A 13,390-nucleotide genomic window follows, 5' to 3' on the forward strand; every position below is an offset into this window, starting at 1 on the left:
CAGGCTCCAGGCTCTGAGACATCAGCACAGAGCCCGAAGAGAAACATGAACCCACGAACCGTGAGATCATGACCTGAGCTGACGTCGGACCTTAACCGACTTCACCCAGGTGCCCAACGGTATTTTCATTTTTAATGCACTTTTCAGTGAGTACACCATCCCGTGAATCTGAGTTCTTACTTTCATCACGAAGAAGTTCTCCTGCAAACAGGTCCTGTGGCCCCGGTTTTCCCGTTCCCCACCCATTCTGGACTACCCAGCAGCTACCTTTTGCATGACAATGGCCTTGCAACATGAATACGGATCCAGCTCAGCTCCACTGCCTGCCTTGCCCCGAAGCGCCCGATTCTAGGGACTCTTCTCCAGTGCCTGAGATTGATGGGCCTGAAGAAAATTATGCATCCCTGCAAATGTCATCTGCTGAGACCCCCCACACGGAGACCATCTCTCCTCTTCCTTCCTCCATGGATCTACTTGTTCAGGACAGCCCCGATTCTTCCACCAGTCCCAGAGTAAAAGTGCTACCCACTTCTGCAGAGGAGATCACCGCGAAGAAGGATGATCCAGCTCAGGGCAAGAAACAGAAGATCAGAACCGTCTTCTCTCAGACCCAGCTATATGTACTCAATGATAGATTTCAGAGACAGAAATACCTCGGTCTCCAGCAGATGCAAGAACTTTCCAACATTCTGAACCTCAGCTATAAGCAGGTTAAGACCTGGTTCCAGAACCAGAGAATGAAATGTAAGAGGTGGCAAAAAAACAACTGGCCAAAGAATAACAACACTGTGACTCAGAACAGCTCTGCAAATCCAGAATACCCAGGCTTCTATTCCTATCACCAGGGATACCTGATGAACACTTCCGGAAACCTTCCAATATGGGGCAACCAGACCTGGAACAGTCAGACCTGGTGCCCCCAAGCCTGGAATAGCCAGGCCTGGAACAGTCAGCTGCACGACTGTGGAGAGGAATCCCCGCAGCCCCAGATACAGTTACAGCAAAATTCTGTCAGCGATTTGCAGTCCATCTTAGAAACGACTGGGGAAAGCCACAGTGTAATACAGCGAACGGCTAAGTATTTTAGTGCCCAGCAAATAATGGATTTATTCCCAAACTACTCTGAACATACAGCCTGAAGTCATGTGACCATCAGTGTATCAATCCGTCTCCATTTGGGCAATGGCTGTATTACTTCTAGGATTTGTTTGTTAGGGTCCTGTATCTCTGCCTTGATATTCTGTTTTTCATTATGTTTATTCTGTCCATCAAGGGGGAACGGCAGGAGTCTCATCAAAGAGGATTCTGTAGCTTTGGCTGCTTTGAACAACATGCGGAAATACGTTTCTGGCTCTAGATAACTAGATATAATACTAATTTGTTTATCTTTAGGCTCCAGAATTTAACCACAAGAATAGGAAGTAAAAACACAAAGATGTGATGAAGGATTATTTGTATTTTCTGAGATAGTGAGGCTTAACAACCTCAATTGTTAACGGTGGAGGGTTAAGTTATAATGTGCGTCGTTGATCTCCTCTGCCCCCTGTGCTGGTTTAACTACAACTCCTGATGTGTTCGTTATTCCAGGATTTGTAGAAAGCTGTTTTTATATTTTAATGTGTTGTGATGATAGGATCGGTTTGGCTGGTGGTTTATTATAGATTTAAGTACAAATAAATACTCACTTTATCTTTAAAAAAAAAAATAAAAAGAGAGAGAGAGAACAGTATAAAGAAACCTCTGTATACACCTCATCTTGCTTCAACAGTTTCCTGCTTATGGCCAATCTTGTTTGCTCTGTTCCCCCTCCCACTCCCAGTCCTACCCCTAGGCTATGTTGATGCACATCCAGACATCATATCATTTAATCTGCAAATACTTCAGTGTATACCTCTGAATAAATAAAGACTTATTTATTTTTTAATTTCAAATTTTATTTAATTTGAATTCTTTTTTTAAATGTTTATTTATTTTTGAGAGAGAGCAGGGGAGGGGCAGAGATAGAAGGGGACACAGGATCTGAAGCTGGCTCCAGGCTCCGAGCTGTCAGCACAGAGCCCTATGTGGGGCTTGAATTCATGAACAGCAAGATCATGACCTGAGCGGAAGTCAGATGCTTAACCAACTGAGCCACCCAGGCACTCCTAAATGACTAATTTTTAAAAACAGTGCTGTATAATCTAAAGCCCCCCAACAATTGTTTCATATTGGGTATGCTATTATTGTTCACATTTCCCCAATTGCCTTATATTTTATTTATTTTTTTAATGTTTATTTTCGAGAGAGAAAGAGAGAGAGAGAAAGAGAGAGAGAACCTGGGTGGGGTAGAGAGAGAGGGAGACACAGAATCCAAAGCAGGCTCCAGGCTCTGAGCTGTCAGCACAGAACCCGATGCAGGGCTTGAACTCACGAACTGTGACATCATGATCTGAGTTGAAGTCAGATGCTTAACCAACCCAGGTGCCCCTCCAATTGCCTTATAAATTAGGACCCAAATAAGACCCACACATCGTAATTGGTTGACGTTTCTAAGTTTTCTAATGGTAACAGTAAGTTCCCCTCCTTCTTTTGTCGTTGTTCTTACAGGATTTTGTTGTTGGTTGGTTGTTGTTTTGTCTATGAGGTGTGTCATTTGTTCTGTGGACTATCTCACGGTTTGGATTTTGCTCATGGCATCTTTTGGAGTCACCGAATGTGTTCCTTTGTCCCTTGGAGTCACCGAATGTGTTCCTTTGTCCCCTGTACTTCCCATAAACTGCTGGTTGGATCTGGAGGCTTCATCAGTTTTAGGACCTGCTGTTTTGGCAAGAAGTCACAGGTGGTGCTCTGCACTCTCACCAGGAGGCACAGAATATCCAGATATCTGTTGCACTTTTGTGATGTTAGCTGTCACTAATAATTATTGTTCAGACCATTAATTCACTGAATATTGGGAAATGATGGTGTTCTCTCTTAACATATTAGCTGGAATACTTTTATAAAGAAAAATTTTCCGGGGCACCTGGGTGGCTCAGTCGGTTTAGTGTCCGGCTCTTGGTTTTGGCTCAGGTCATGATCTCATGGTTTCTGAGTTCGAGCCCCACATTGCGCTCTGTGCTGGCAAGTGCGGAGCCTGCTTGGAGTTCTCTCTCTTTCTGCCCCTCCCCACTCATTCTTTCTCTCTCTCTCAAAATAAATAATTTAAAAAATTTAAAAAAATAAAGAAAAATTTTCCTTTATGAACTTTTTGGTTGCCAAAGTACAGTTTGTATGGGAACGGCAGGGTGAATACTTGATCATTTCCCTTTATACCAGTCTTTCAAATACTGTGTCAGTGGGAATGCAGCCACTCTGGAAAACAGTACAGAGGTTCCTCAAAAAACTAAAAATAGAACTACCCTACCACCCAGCAATTGCACTACTAGGCATTTATCCCCGGGATACAGGTGTGCTGTTTTGAAGGGACACATGCACCCCCATGTTTATAGCAGCACTATTGACAATAACCAAAGTATGGAAAGAGCCCAAATGTCCATCGATGGATGATGAATGGATAAAGAAAATGTGGTGTATATATATATATATATATATATATATATAATAGAGTATTACTCGGCAATCAAAAAGAATGAAATCTTGCCATTTGCAACTACGTGGATGGAACTGGAGGATATTATGCTAAGTGAAAAGAGTCAGTCATAGAAAGACAAATATCAAATGACTTCACTCATATGAGGACTTTAAGAGACTAAACAGATGAACATAAGGGAATGGAAACAAAAATAATATAAAAACAGGGAGGGGGACAAACCATAAAGACTCATAAATAGGGAGAACAAACTGAGGATTACTGGAGGGGGTGTGGGAGGAGGGATGGGCTAAATGGGTAAGGGGCACTAAGGAATCTACTCCTGAAATCATTGCTGTACTATATGCTAATTTGGATGTAAATTTTAAAAAATTAAAAATAAAAACACACACGCAAAAAAAACTGTGTCAGTTTCCTGACAGTGAGCTTTGTCTGAACATTATTTTGAGCTTATGTACTTAAACATATTTGATGTGTTTCAATCTGTTGTAGTTACCGTGGTAGGCCATGTCCCCTGTCCACGTCCCTATCCCAGGAACCTGTGAACATGTTCCATTACATGGCAAAGATAAGTTAAAGTAGCAAATAGAATTAAGGATGCTAACCAGTTGACCTTAAAATAGGGAGATATCCTGGATGACTTGGGATATTATGTGTACTCACAAGGGTACTTAAAAGCAGAAGAGGGAGGCAGAAAGACGAGGTTAAGGGCCATGGGATGTTTGGACTGTTGCTAGTTTTGCAGATGGAGGAATGTGGTCATGAGTCAAGGACTGCCTGCAGTCAGTCCCCTTGCATTCCTTGGGAAGTCATGCTGGAAAAGGAAAGAAATAGATTTTCCCCCAAAGCTCCCAGAAAGGAGTGCAGACCTGCTGACACCTTGATTTTAGCTCAGTGAGACCATGTTGGCCTTCTAACCTACAGAACTGCAACTTTATGTTGTTTTAAGCCACTAAGTTGTGGTAACTTGTTATAGGGACAATAGAGAACTAGTACAGTTACTATCCTTACTGATGTTCATATGGATTCATCTTTGGCCAGTGTGATCCTTTTCAAACTGGCTTCTAAATCCTTGAGTTTGCTTGCTTTCTGGTATGACAAGATGTTCCTGGCCCACCTACTGGTAAGCTCTTGGAATTTGACTTCTATTTAAATTTATCGTATTCCCTTGACTGTAATCAGGGATTTTCAATAGGAAAATCCAGTCCTTACCATTCGTGTCTTCTCTGCAGAACTTGACACTATTCATTTCTTTCCAAAAGACGTCTATCCTCCCCTATAATACCACCACAGAATCTTGTTCCATGCTCTTTTTGGGTCTTACTTCCTAACTCCCGAAGGCTGTCCTCAGGCCTCATTTCTTCTTTCTCCACACTGGTGCTTAGTAATCTCATCCATACAGTAATCTCTGCCTACACCCCGCCCCCCCCCCATGCCAGTGGGTCCTAAAACTGTATTTCTCTACCTCATCTCTCCTGGTACCAATACAGGACCTCATTTCCAACTGCTTGTTGTTGATAGCAGTCACCTATACAAACAGCTGGCACCTCAAGTTCACAGCAAAACCTTTACTATCATTGCCTGCCATCTCTTTTCTAGTTCTGCTAATGGTTCTCTCTGGCACTCAGATTCAAACTCAGGGTGCTATTTTTTTTTTTCAACGTTTATTTATTTTTCGGACAGAGAGAGACAGAGCATGAACGGGGGAGGGGCAGAGAGAGAGGGAGACACAGAATCGGAAACAGGCTCCAGGCTCTGAGCCATCAGCCCAGAGCCCGACGCGGGGCTCGAACTCACGGACCGCGAGATCGTGACCTGGCTGAAGTCGGACGCTTAACCGACTGCGCCACCCAGGCGCCCCTCAGGGTGCTATTTTAAAATCTTCCTTGTCCTACGACCCTCCTAAAATTAGAAATATAACTACCGCCAACTAATTATAATATTTTCACTTTTGTTTTGTTATGCCATAAGAAATAAGAATTTTTAAAGTTTATTTTGTCCTTGAGTGTCTGTTTATGGACAAAGACCCTCCTCCCTCCCCCCATGAGAATCCAAATAACCATCAGAGATTGTTGCTTTGTGAGCAGGGAACTAGAGCACAGGGATTGGATGGTTTGAAGAGTTAATGGTGTCCAGCTACAATGGTGTGAGTAATGTGGGCCTTATCACGGAATTACAACATTTGAAGTCTTTGCTAAGCATCCCTCTTCACTGAAAAAGCTTAGGGGATCTCTGCCAATGCTTCTGCATCCTTTCTATACCCCGTGCCTGACCAACCTTCTTTTGATTTCCTTAGAAATACTGGTGTCTTCAATTTGGTGTCAGACAAATCTTTCAGGCATATAAAAATCACAAAATTAACTGAGATGGGTATCTACTAAACTAGAAGTCGACATAGCTGTAAGTCTCTGTTTAACATTTGGTATAACCTCTAAGAAATATCACTTGAAAATTACTAGTTGTATGTATGCCATGATATGGACCTTAGTGGCCTGTGCATCATTGTGGAGTTCAGCGCCCTCTTGTGTTCACTACGAAGCCAAGCACAGCGGCTCTCCAGGATTTGCCAATCATATTTTGAACCGCATCTCTTAAGTTCATGGGGAATGTGTGAATTTGGCTATTCAGTTTTTTTGTTTGTTGGTTTTTAATTTTTTTTTTTTTTTAATGCGGGGCTTGAACTCACAACCCTGAGATCACTACTTGACTGAGATCAAGAGTCAGACGCTGAACGGACGCTGGATAGTCACCCAGACATCCCTATCGGTTGTGAAAAGGATCTGTCGCCCTGAGAAGCATATGTGCACAGAGCCAGCTGTAGGAAAAACTGAGGACGTAAAATTCTTTAGCTCCTTTATTTTCTCGTTCATCCTATTCTCTCTCCAACACTTTCCTTTCCCCCATTTTATAGCCTCCAGAGCTCCCAGATCATATCTGATCCTGTAACTTATTAAGTCATCTAAATTTATATATTTTTTTCATGCTTCCAAGAAATATTTTCATACATTGGGCATCAAACTATGTTGTATAGATTGATAGATGGAACCAAAGAGATAAGTGATTATTTAAAAATTAAGTGCCATAGCTCTAGGCTCCAATGGGAAAAGCATTTAACCTCAGAAATGAGCTGGCTTTTTAGTCAAAGGCATGGAACTAACTGTGAAGAATGGGAAAGATTCACAACTCTTCCAGAATCTCAAAATGGCAATGACAGCTACAAATCAATGGACATTCATACCGTAGCTCAATGTTAAGGCCCCCCAAAATATCCAGGATACACTAAACAGGATTAAATTATACACAGTCATAGAATTCTTCTGGTTCTCCCTTCAGATAACTTAAAAAAGCATTTATTTTGAACCCTGTGTAAGGCCCTTAACGGACAAGCCAGTCACAGGGCCTGACAGGCCCATTAGCCCCGTCCACCTCGAGAATCTCAAGTTAACTAAAGGGGGTCCTTGCTAGGCTGTTTTTGGATTAAGAAAAGACCACCAATTAGGATAGAAGTGGGCACCTGGAAACCTATTAAGTGGCTTGGTTTAAAAAGCTCTTCTTATCAGGGATAATTAATAAAGTAATTGGATTTTCTCCCTCAGGTAGTTGAATGGGAGTCAGCTGGTTGATAACAGGTGTAGACAAGACATAAAAGAGAAGCAGTCGAAAACAGGAGTCATATTAATGGCAGCATGCTGGGTTAAAAATACAACAACTCCTGCTGGAGGAGCAAACATGTTAATCTGGCCCCCAGAGCTGCCTTAGACTGTGAACGGTGCTGTTCTTAGAAGCCTGTATGATCGTGGCCTCCCTTGTCACAGTGAGTTTGTTTCCAATAACCCCCCATTACCTGAAATAGCGTGAGACCTCTGGTTCATGCAATCAAATAAGAGTAATTAACAGCAGCATGGGGATGAAAATTAGAGGAGACGGTTTCTGCCGTCACAGAACTTAAATTGTAGTTGGGAAGATCATGCATATTAATTTATGGCACATTCGTTTCCTACTGTCAAGTGGTGTGTATATATATATTTTTTGTTGTTGTTTATTCAATGTGAGAGAGAGAGAGAGTGAGAGAGTGAGGGAGGGGCAGAGGAGAGGGAGACACAGAATACGAAGCAGGGTCTGGGCTCTGAACCGTCAGCACAGAGCCAGATAGAGCCGGACCCGGGGCGCCAACCCACAAACAGTGAGATCATGACCTGAGCCGAAGTCAGACGCTTAACTGACTGAGCCACCCAGGTGCCCCTGTCGAGTAGTATATTAAGTGCTAGGGAAAAAAAGATAAGTAGAACAGAGACCCTCTGCTCCAGAGGCTGAGACTCTGGCAGGAAAGGGACGGGGTGTGTAGGGGATACCCAGCACACAAACGGCATGGGGAGGGGCAAGTCACCAATGGTTGTGCCAAGAATCTGGATTTTTTTTTTTCAGATATAACAAGGTATTTAAAAGCTTTCTATCTTCTTTGTGTGTTCTCAGCCACTGACTAGTACTTAGGCGTAATATTCTTCAATTTTGTTATCAGTATCTAAAAGTGTTCTGTGTGTCATTGCATTTTAACTGTTCAGTCAAGGTGATGGACTGTTCTGAGTCACCCACAGTCTCACTGGGGGGGTGATCATGATTACTAGACTGGGTTGAGGTTACAAATTGCATGTGGCATCAGACAGTGAGAATTAGGGGGCAGGAGCAGAATGTATTGGAAAGAGTAAGGGCTTTGGACTCAGAGAGACTTGACTTCGAATCTTAGTTCTACCATTTACTGATGAGCAATGTAACATCTCTCAGCTTCATTTCCTGATAAAGAGTACTCACTAATCCCCCACCCTGCATAGGATTGTTGTGCTAAATGAGACCAGGCATAGAAAACACCCACACCCATGCAACCTGAGAACAAAATATCAGAACTATAAAATAGCTAGTTATTATTTTTAATAAATATCTCTGACCTTGCTTACCAAAATAGTCACATATTGACTCATTTATAACTTAATAGAAGAGAATACAACCTACAAGAGGGCTATTATTAAAGTTTTTATTTCAGGAATAATTTGAAGAACAGAAGGCAACATATCTATGAATGTCAAAGTGAGCCTTCTTTCATGCCTGATTTGGAGCTGGCAATGCACTTACTCCAGAATTATCAACAAGGAGAGAGGAGGATTTAGAAAGCAGGCAATCTTGCTTTTCAGAAAAAAACAACGAAAGCCCTAGTGTTATTCACTCTGGCCTGGGATGCAGCTTGAAGCACCTGGGGCTTGGGGTAGGGAACTAAACCAGGGAGAGATACTGTTAGATTGTTGGGAAAGAAAAAGAATGTCAGCCTGTCATTAAAGCAGGGCTTGGATGCCAGGCAAGTTCTTTACAGGGGCAGGTCACAGAATAGAGCCTGGGGAAGCAGCTGAGGAAGCCTGGGAGTCACCTCTCTCTCACAGGTAGAGCTGCAATTAAGTAGATTGCAGTTACTGTTTAAAGATAATGCAGAAGCAATCAGGTCTTGGAAAGATAAAATCTGGGAGAAAGGAAAATTTGAGACAGAGGTAAAACCACAGGGTGTAGCTGTATTTTCCTTCTGGGCACTTACTCATTTTGGGTCAAAAGCCAAAGAATCCAGGGGAAGGGCTTGGGCAGAGGGTCTCTACTAAAAGGTAAAGAAACTCTGCAGGGATGAAGAAACAAAAAGTAGAGAACAGAAGGGTGAATATCTCAGCAAGAAGGGGCAAAATGTGTACCCAACATCCTGCCCTTAAGACATGTTCCAAGTTTTCAAGCTGACCAAAGCTAAGAAGCCAAGCAGACAACAAAGAGCATGATGGAGTTTGTGTCAGTTCAAGACTCACCTTGGGATGAGCCCAGTCAACTCCCCAGGCTCTGCTGGAACTAACTCTACTCTCAATCTTAGCCAAAAGGCTGAGATGTGATCTCCTGGAACCCTAAAAGGCTACACTTGAACAGCAGGGTTGAACCAGATGTAGATAAAGCCTTTCCAGAGTTTCATCCTAGCCTCGAATCAGCTCAGTTTCTAAATGGCTTGAGATAATCAGCCTCCTTGCAAAGAAAAGGTGAATTTCTTCTGGAGGAAGATATTATCCAGAGCCACTATAATTTTTAATACTCCATGTTAGTATTCAATTAAAAATTACTTGGCATGCCAAGAGAAAGGTCAAAAGGATTGAAAACTGAGAGGAGAAAAAAAAACCAATAGATCTATAAGTGACCCAGATATTGACACTATTGGTCAAGGACTCTGTAAGTCTCACAATTAACAACAACAACAAAAAGGCATAACTTGAAAATATAAAGTGAACATCCCAATAAAGTGCAATTTACAATAAAGCAAGTCAAATGAGTGTTTTGGTTTCCCAGTACATATAAAGTTATGTTTACATTATACTGTAGTCTATCAAGTGTGAAATAGCAGTAGGTCTAAAAAATATGTGCACTCTTTAATTAAAAATACTTTATTGCTGGGGTGCCTGGCTGGCTCAGTTGGTTAAGTGTCTGACTTCAGCTCAGGTCATGATCTCGCAGTCCGTGTGTTCGAGCCCTGCATTGTGCACTGTGCTGACAGCTCAGAGCCTGGAACCTGCTTTGGATTCTGTCTCCCTTTCTCTATGCCCCTTCCCTGCTTGCACTGTCTCTCTCTCTCTCAAAAATAAACATTACAAAATTTAAAAAAAATCTTAAAAAATACTTTATTGCTAAAAAACACTTAACCATCATCTGAGCTCTCAGTGAGTCATAATCCTTTTGCTGCTGATGGCTGCTGTCTGATGGGGTAGTGGTTGCTGAAGGTCAGATGGCTGTGGCAATTTCTTTTTCTTTTTTAAAAAAAAGTTACTTATTTTGAGAGAGAGAGAGAGAGAGCGCGCGCGCGTGCGTGAGCGGGGGAGGGGCAGAGAGAGCGGGAGAGAATCCCAAGCAGGTGCTGGGCTGTCAGCACCGGGCCTGACGTGGGGCTTGAATCTAGGTACAGTGAGACCATGACCTGAGCCAAAATCAAAAGTCGGATGCTTAACCAACTGAGCGACCCAGGTGCCCCACTATGTCAATTTCTTAAAATAAGACAACAGTGAGGTTTGCTGCACAGACTCTTCCTTTCAGGAATGATTTCTCTGTAGCATTCGATGCTGCTTGATGGCATTTTACCCACTGTAAAATTGTAGAACTTTCAAAATTGGAGTCAATCCTCTCAAACCTCCCACTGCTTATCAATTTAAGTTCATGTAACATTCTAAACCCTTTGTTGTCATTTCAACAATCTTCACAGCATCTTCACCAGGAGTAGATTCCATCTCAAGTAACTACTTTCTTTGCTAATCCTTAAGAAGCAACTCCTTGTCTTTTCCTTTGCATTCACAACTTGGCCATTTGCTGTAAGAGACCTGGCTTAGTTCTTGAGACTCGCCTTCCTCACTAAGCTCAGTCATTTCTAGCTTATGATTTAAAGTGAGAGACATGAGCTGCTTCCTTTCACTTGAAAACTTAAGAGTCCATTGTAGGGTTATTAATTGGCCTAATTTCAATACTGTTGTATCAAGGAATAAGGGGCCGAAGAGGGAGAGAGGCAGGGGAACAACGGGTGGAGCAGTCAGAATACACATGGATCTTATATGGGTGTGGTTTCTGGGACCCCAAAATAATTACACATCAAAGATCACTGATCACAGATCACTGTAACAAATGTAATAATATAGTAAGAGTTTGCAATATTGCGTGATATACCAAAATGTGATACAGAGACACAAAGTGAGCAAATAGGCAATAGGCTCGCTTGATGCAGGGTTGCCACAAACCTTCAATTCTTTTTTTTAATGTTAATTATTTTTGAGAGAGAGAGAGAGGGAGGGAGAGAGAGAGAGCACAAGTGGGGGAGGGGCAGAGAGAGAGAGAGATACAGAATCCCAAGCAGGCTCCAGGCTCCGAGCTGTCAGCACAGAGCTCGACATGGGGCTCAAACTCATGGACCCCGAGTTGATGACCTGAGCTGAAGTCTATGGCTCAACTGACTGAGCCACCCAGGCGCCCCACAAACCTTCAATTTGTAAAAAAAAATGTAGTATTTCCAAAGTGCAATAAGATACACCTGTACATTTCCCTAGGGAATTGGAAATTATAATGACGATGACTGGAGTGGTTTAATATGTGAAGCAGGGAGACTAGTTTTAAGACTACAGCAGGCTTTTTCAATCTTGGCTTTACGTTTTAGACCAGGAAATTTTGTTGTGGGGCTGTTCTGTGTATTGTAGGTGTTCAGTAGCATCGTTGGCCTGCACACCCACTAGATGCCAGCCAACAACACCCCTACACAGTGGTAACAACCAAAGATGTCTCCATTTTTGGAGACAAAAATGTCTTCCTCCCCTGCCCAAGGTGGCAAATTCACCCCTAGCCGAGAACCATTGTACTACTCTAACAGTACAGATGGAAGATAATGCAGACAAATTAGGTATTGATTTGAGTGACAATTAATGTATAGAAATGAAAATACAAAGTGATAAGTGAAGGATGGTAGAGTGTGACAAATCGAGAATATATGACTGATTTCATAGATTTCATATTTTGGATTGTATAATAATCATGATAGAAAATAGAAAAGGATCAGGTTTTGGGGGAAAGTTAATGAATTTATTTTGGGATATGTCAGGTTTGAGGTGCCTGTATCAGTTTCCTATTGCCATTGTAATAAATTATCTCAAACTTTATTATCTTACAGTCCTGGAGGTCAAAATTCCAAAATGAGTCTCAGCAGGCTAAAATCAAAGTGTTGAAAGGGCTGTTTCCTTCTAGAGATTCCAAAAGGGAATCCATTGTTTCTTCCAGCTTCTAGAGGCTGCCAGCATTCCCTGGTTTGTGGCCACATCACTCCAATCTCTGTTTCCATTGTCATATTGCCTTCTTCTCTAACTCATCAAGCCTACCCAAATAATTCAGGATAAATTCTTCATCTCAAGATTCTTAACTTGATTACATTTGTAAAGTCCCCTTTGCCATATAAGGTAGCATTCATAGGTTCCACGGATTAGGGCATGGACATATTTAGGTGGCCTTTATTCATACTACCACTGTGCCCAGCGGGTAATGCAAATAAAGATGTCTTAAAGGCAGTTGAGTATATGGCTTTTGAGCTCAAGAGGGATTTGGACTGTAGATAAAGATAAGAAGTCACTGGGATGTGTGTGGATATGCGGGGGTGGGGGGGAGGAGGGGAACGTAAAGAAAGATATTATGAAAGGAATAACTGTGGGAGCACCAATATCACATAAGGGGTGGGCATCAGTTAGGATGAGAATCAGCTGCATATAACAGAAACTGAAAATAACAATGGCTTAAATAAGAAGGAAGTTTATCAAACTATTAAAGAAGTCTGGGCTGGTATGGCAGCTTGACCACGTCATCACTGTGCTAGTTCCTTCTATCTTTCTGCTCCACCACCTAAGATGTATGGCTTCCATCTTCAATGATGCAATGTAGTCCAAAATGGTTGCCGGGGTTTTACCATCCCATCTAGTTTCTACGCAGGAAGAGAAGGGGTAAAAGGGCAGTCCTCCTAGCTGAGTCAGATCTTTCTAAAAAAAGATTTCCTGTAAGACCCACCCAACTGACTTCCATTTGACCCACTGACCGCACCTAGGGAAGTTGGAGTGTAATCTTTTATAAGTATATTACCACCCTAAAAACAAAAAAAATCAAGGTTCTGGTCCTAAAAATGTAAGAGAATGGGTATCAAATACATAAAGAGTAGTCTCTTTGAGAATGAACAAAAACAAAAACAAAAACCAAAAAACCCAAAAGACTCTATAAATGAAACTGAGAAGGAATGATCAG

General features: G+C 42.1%; 1 protein-coding gene across 1 annotated transcript; it reads left to right on the plus strand.

Annotated features, from left to right (window-relative positions):
• Positions 1–232: 232 nt before the first annotated feature.
• Positions 233–1,139, plus strand: LOC115500550 (homeobox protein NANOG-like). Its single transcript, XM_032592529.1, has one exon. The coding sequence runs from the start codon at positions 294–296 to the stop codon at positions 1,137–1,139; it is 846 nt and encodes a 281-aa protein (XP_032448420.1). The 5' UTR covers positions 233–293.
• Positions 1,140–13,390: the final 12,251 nt, after the last annotated feature.

This window comes from Lynx canadensis, chromosome A2 (genome assembly GCF_007474595.2).
Source record: "Lynx canadensis isolate LIC74 chromosome A2, mLynCan4.pri.v2, whole genome shotgun sequence".
NCBI lineage: Eukaryota > Metazoa > Chordata > Mammalia > Carnivora > Felidae > Lynx > Lynx canadensis.

Coding starts and splice junctions, on each gene's coding strand:
- LOC115500550 (XM_032592529.1), top strand. CDS start 294: ATGAATACGGATCCAGCTCAGCTCCACTGCCTGCCTTGCCCCGAAGCG.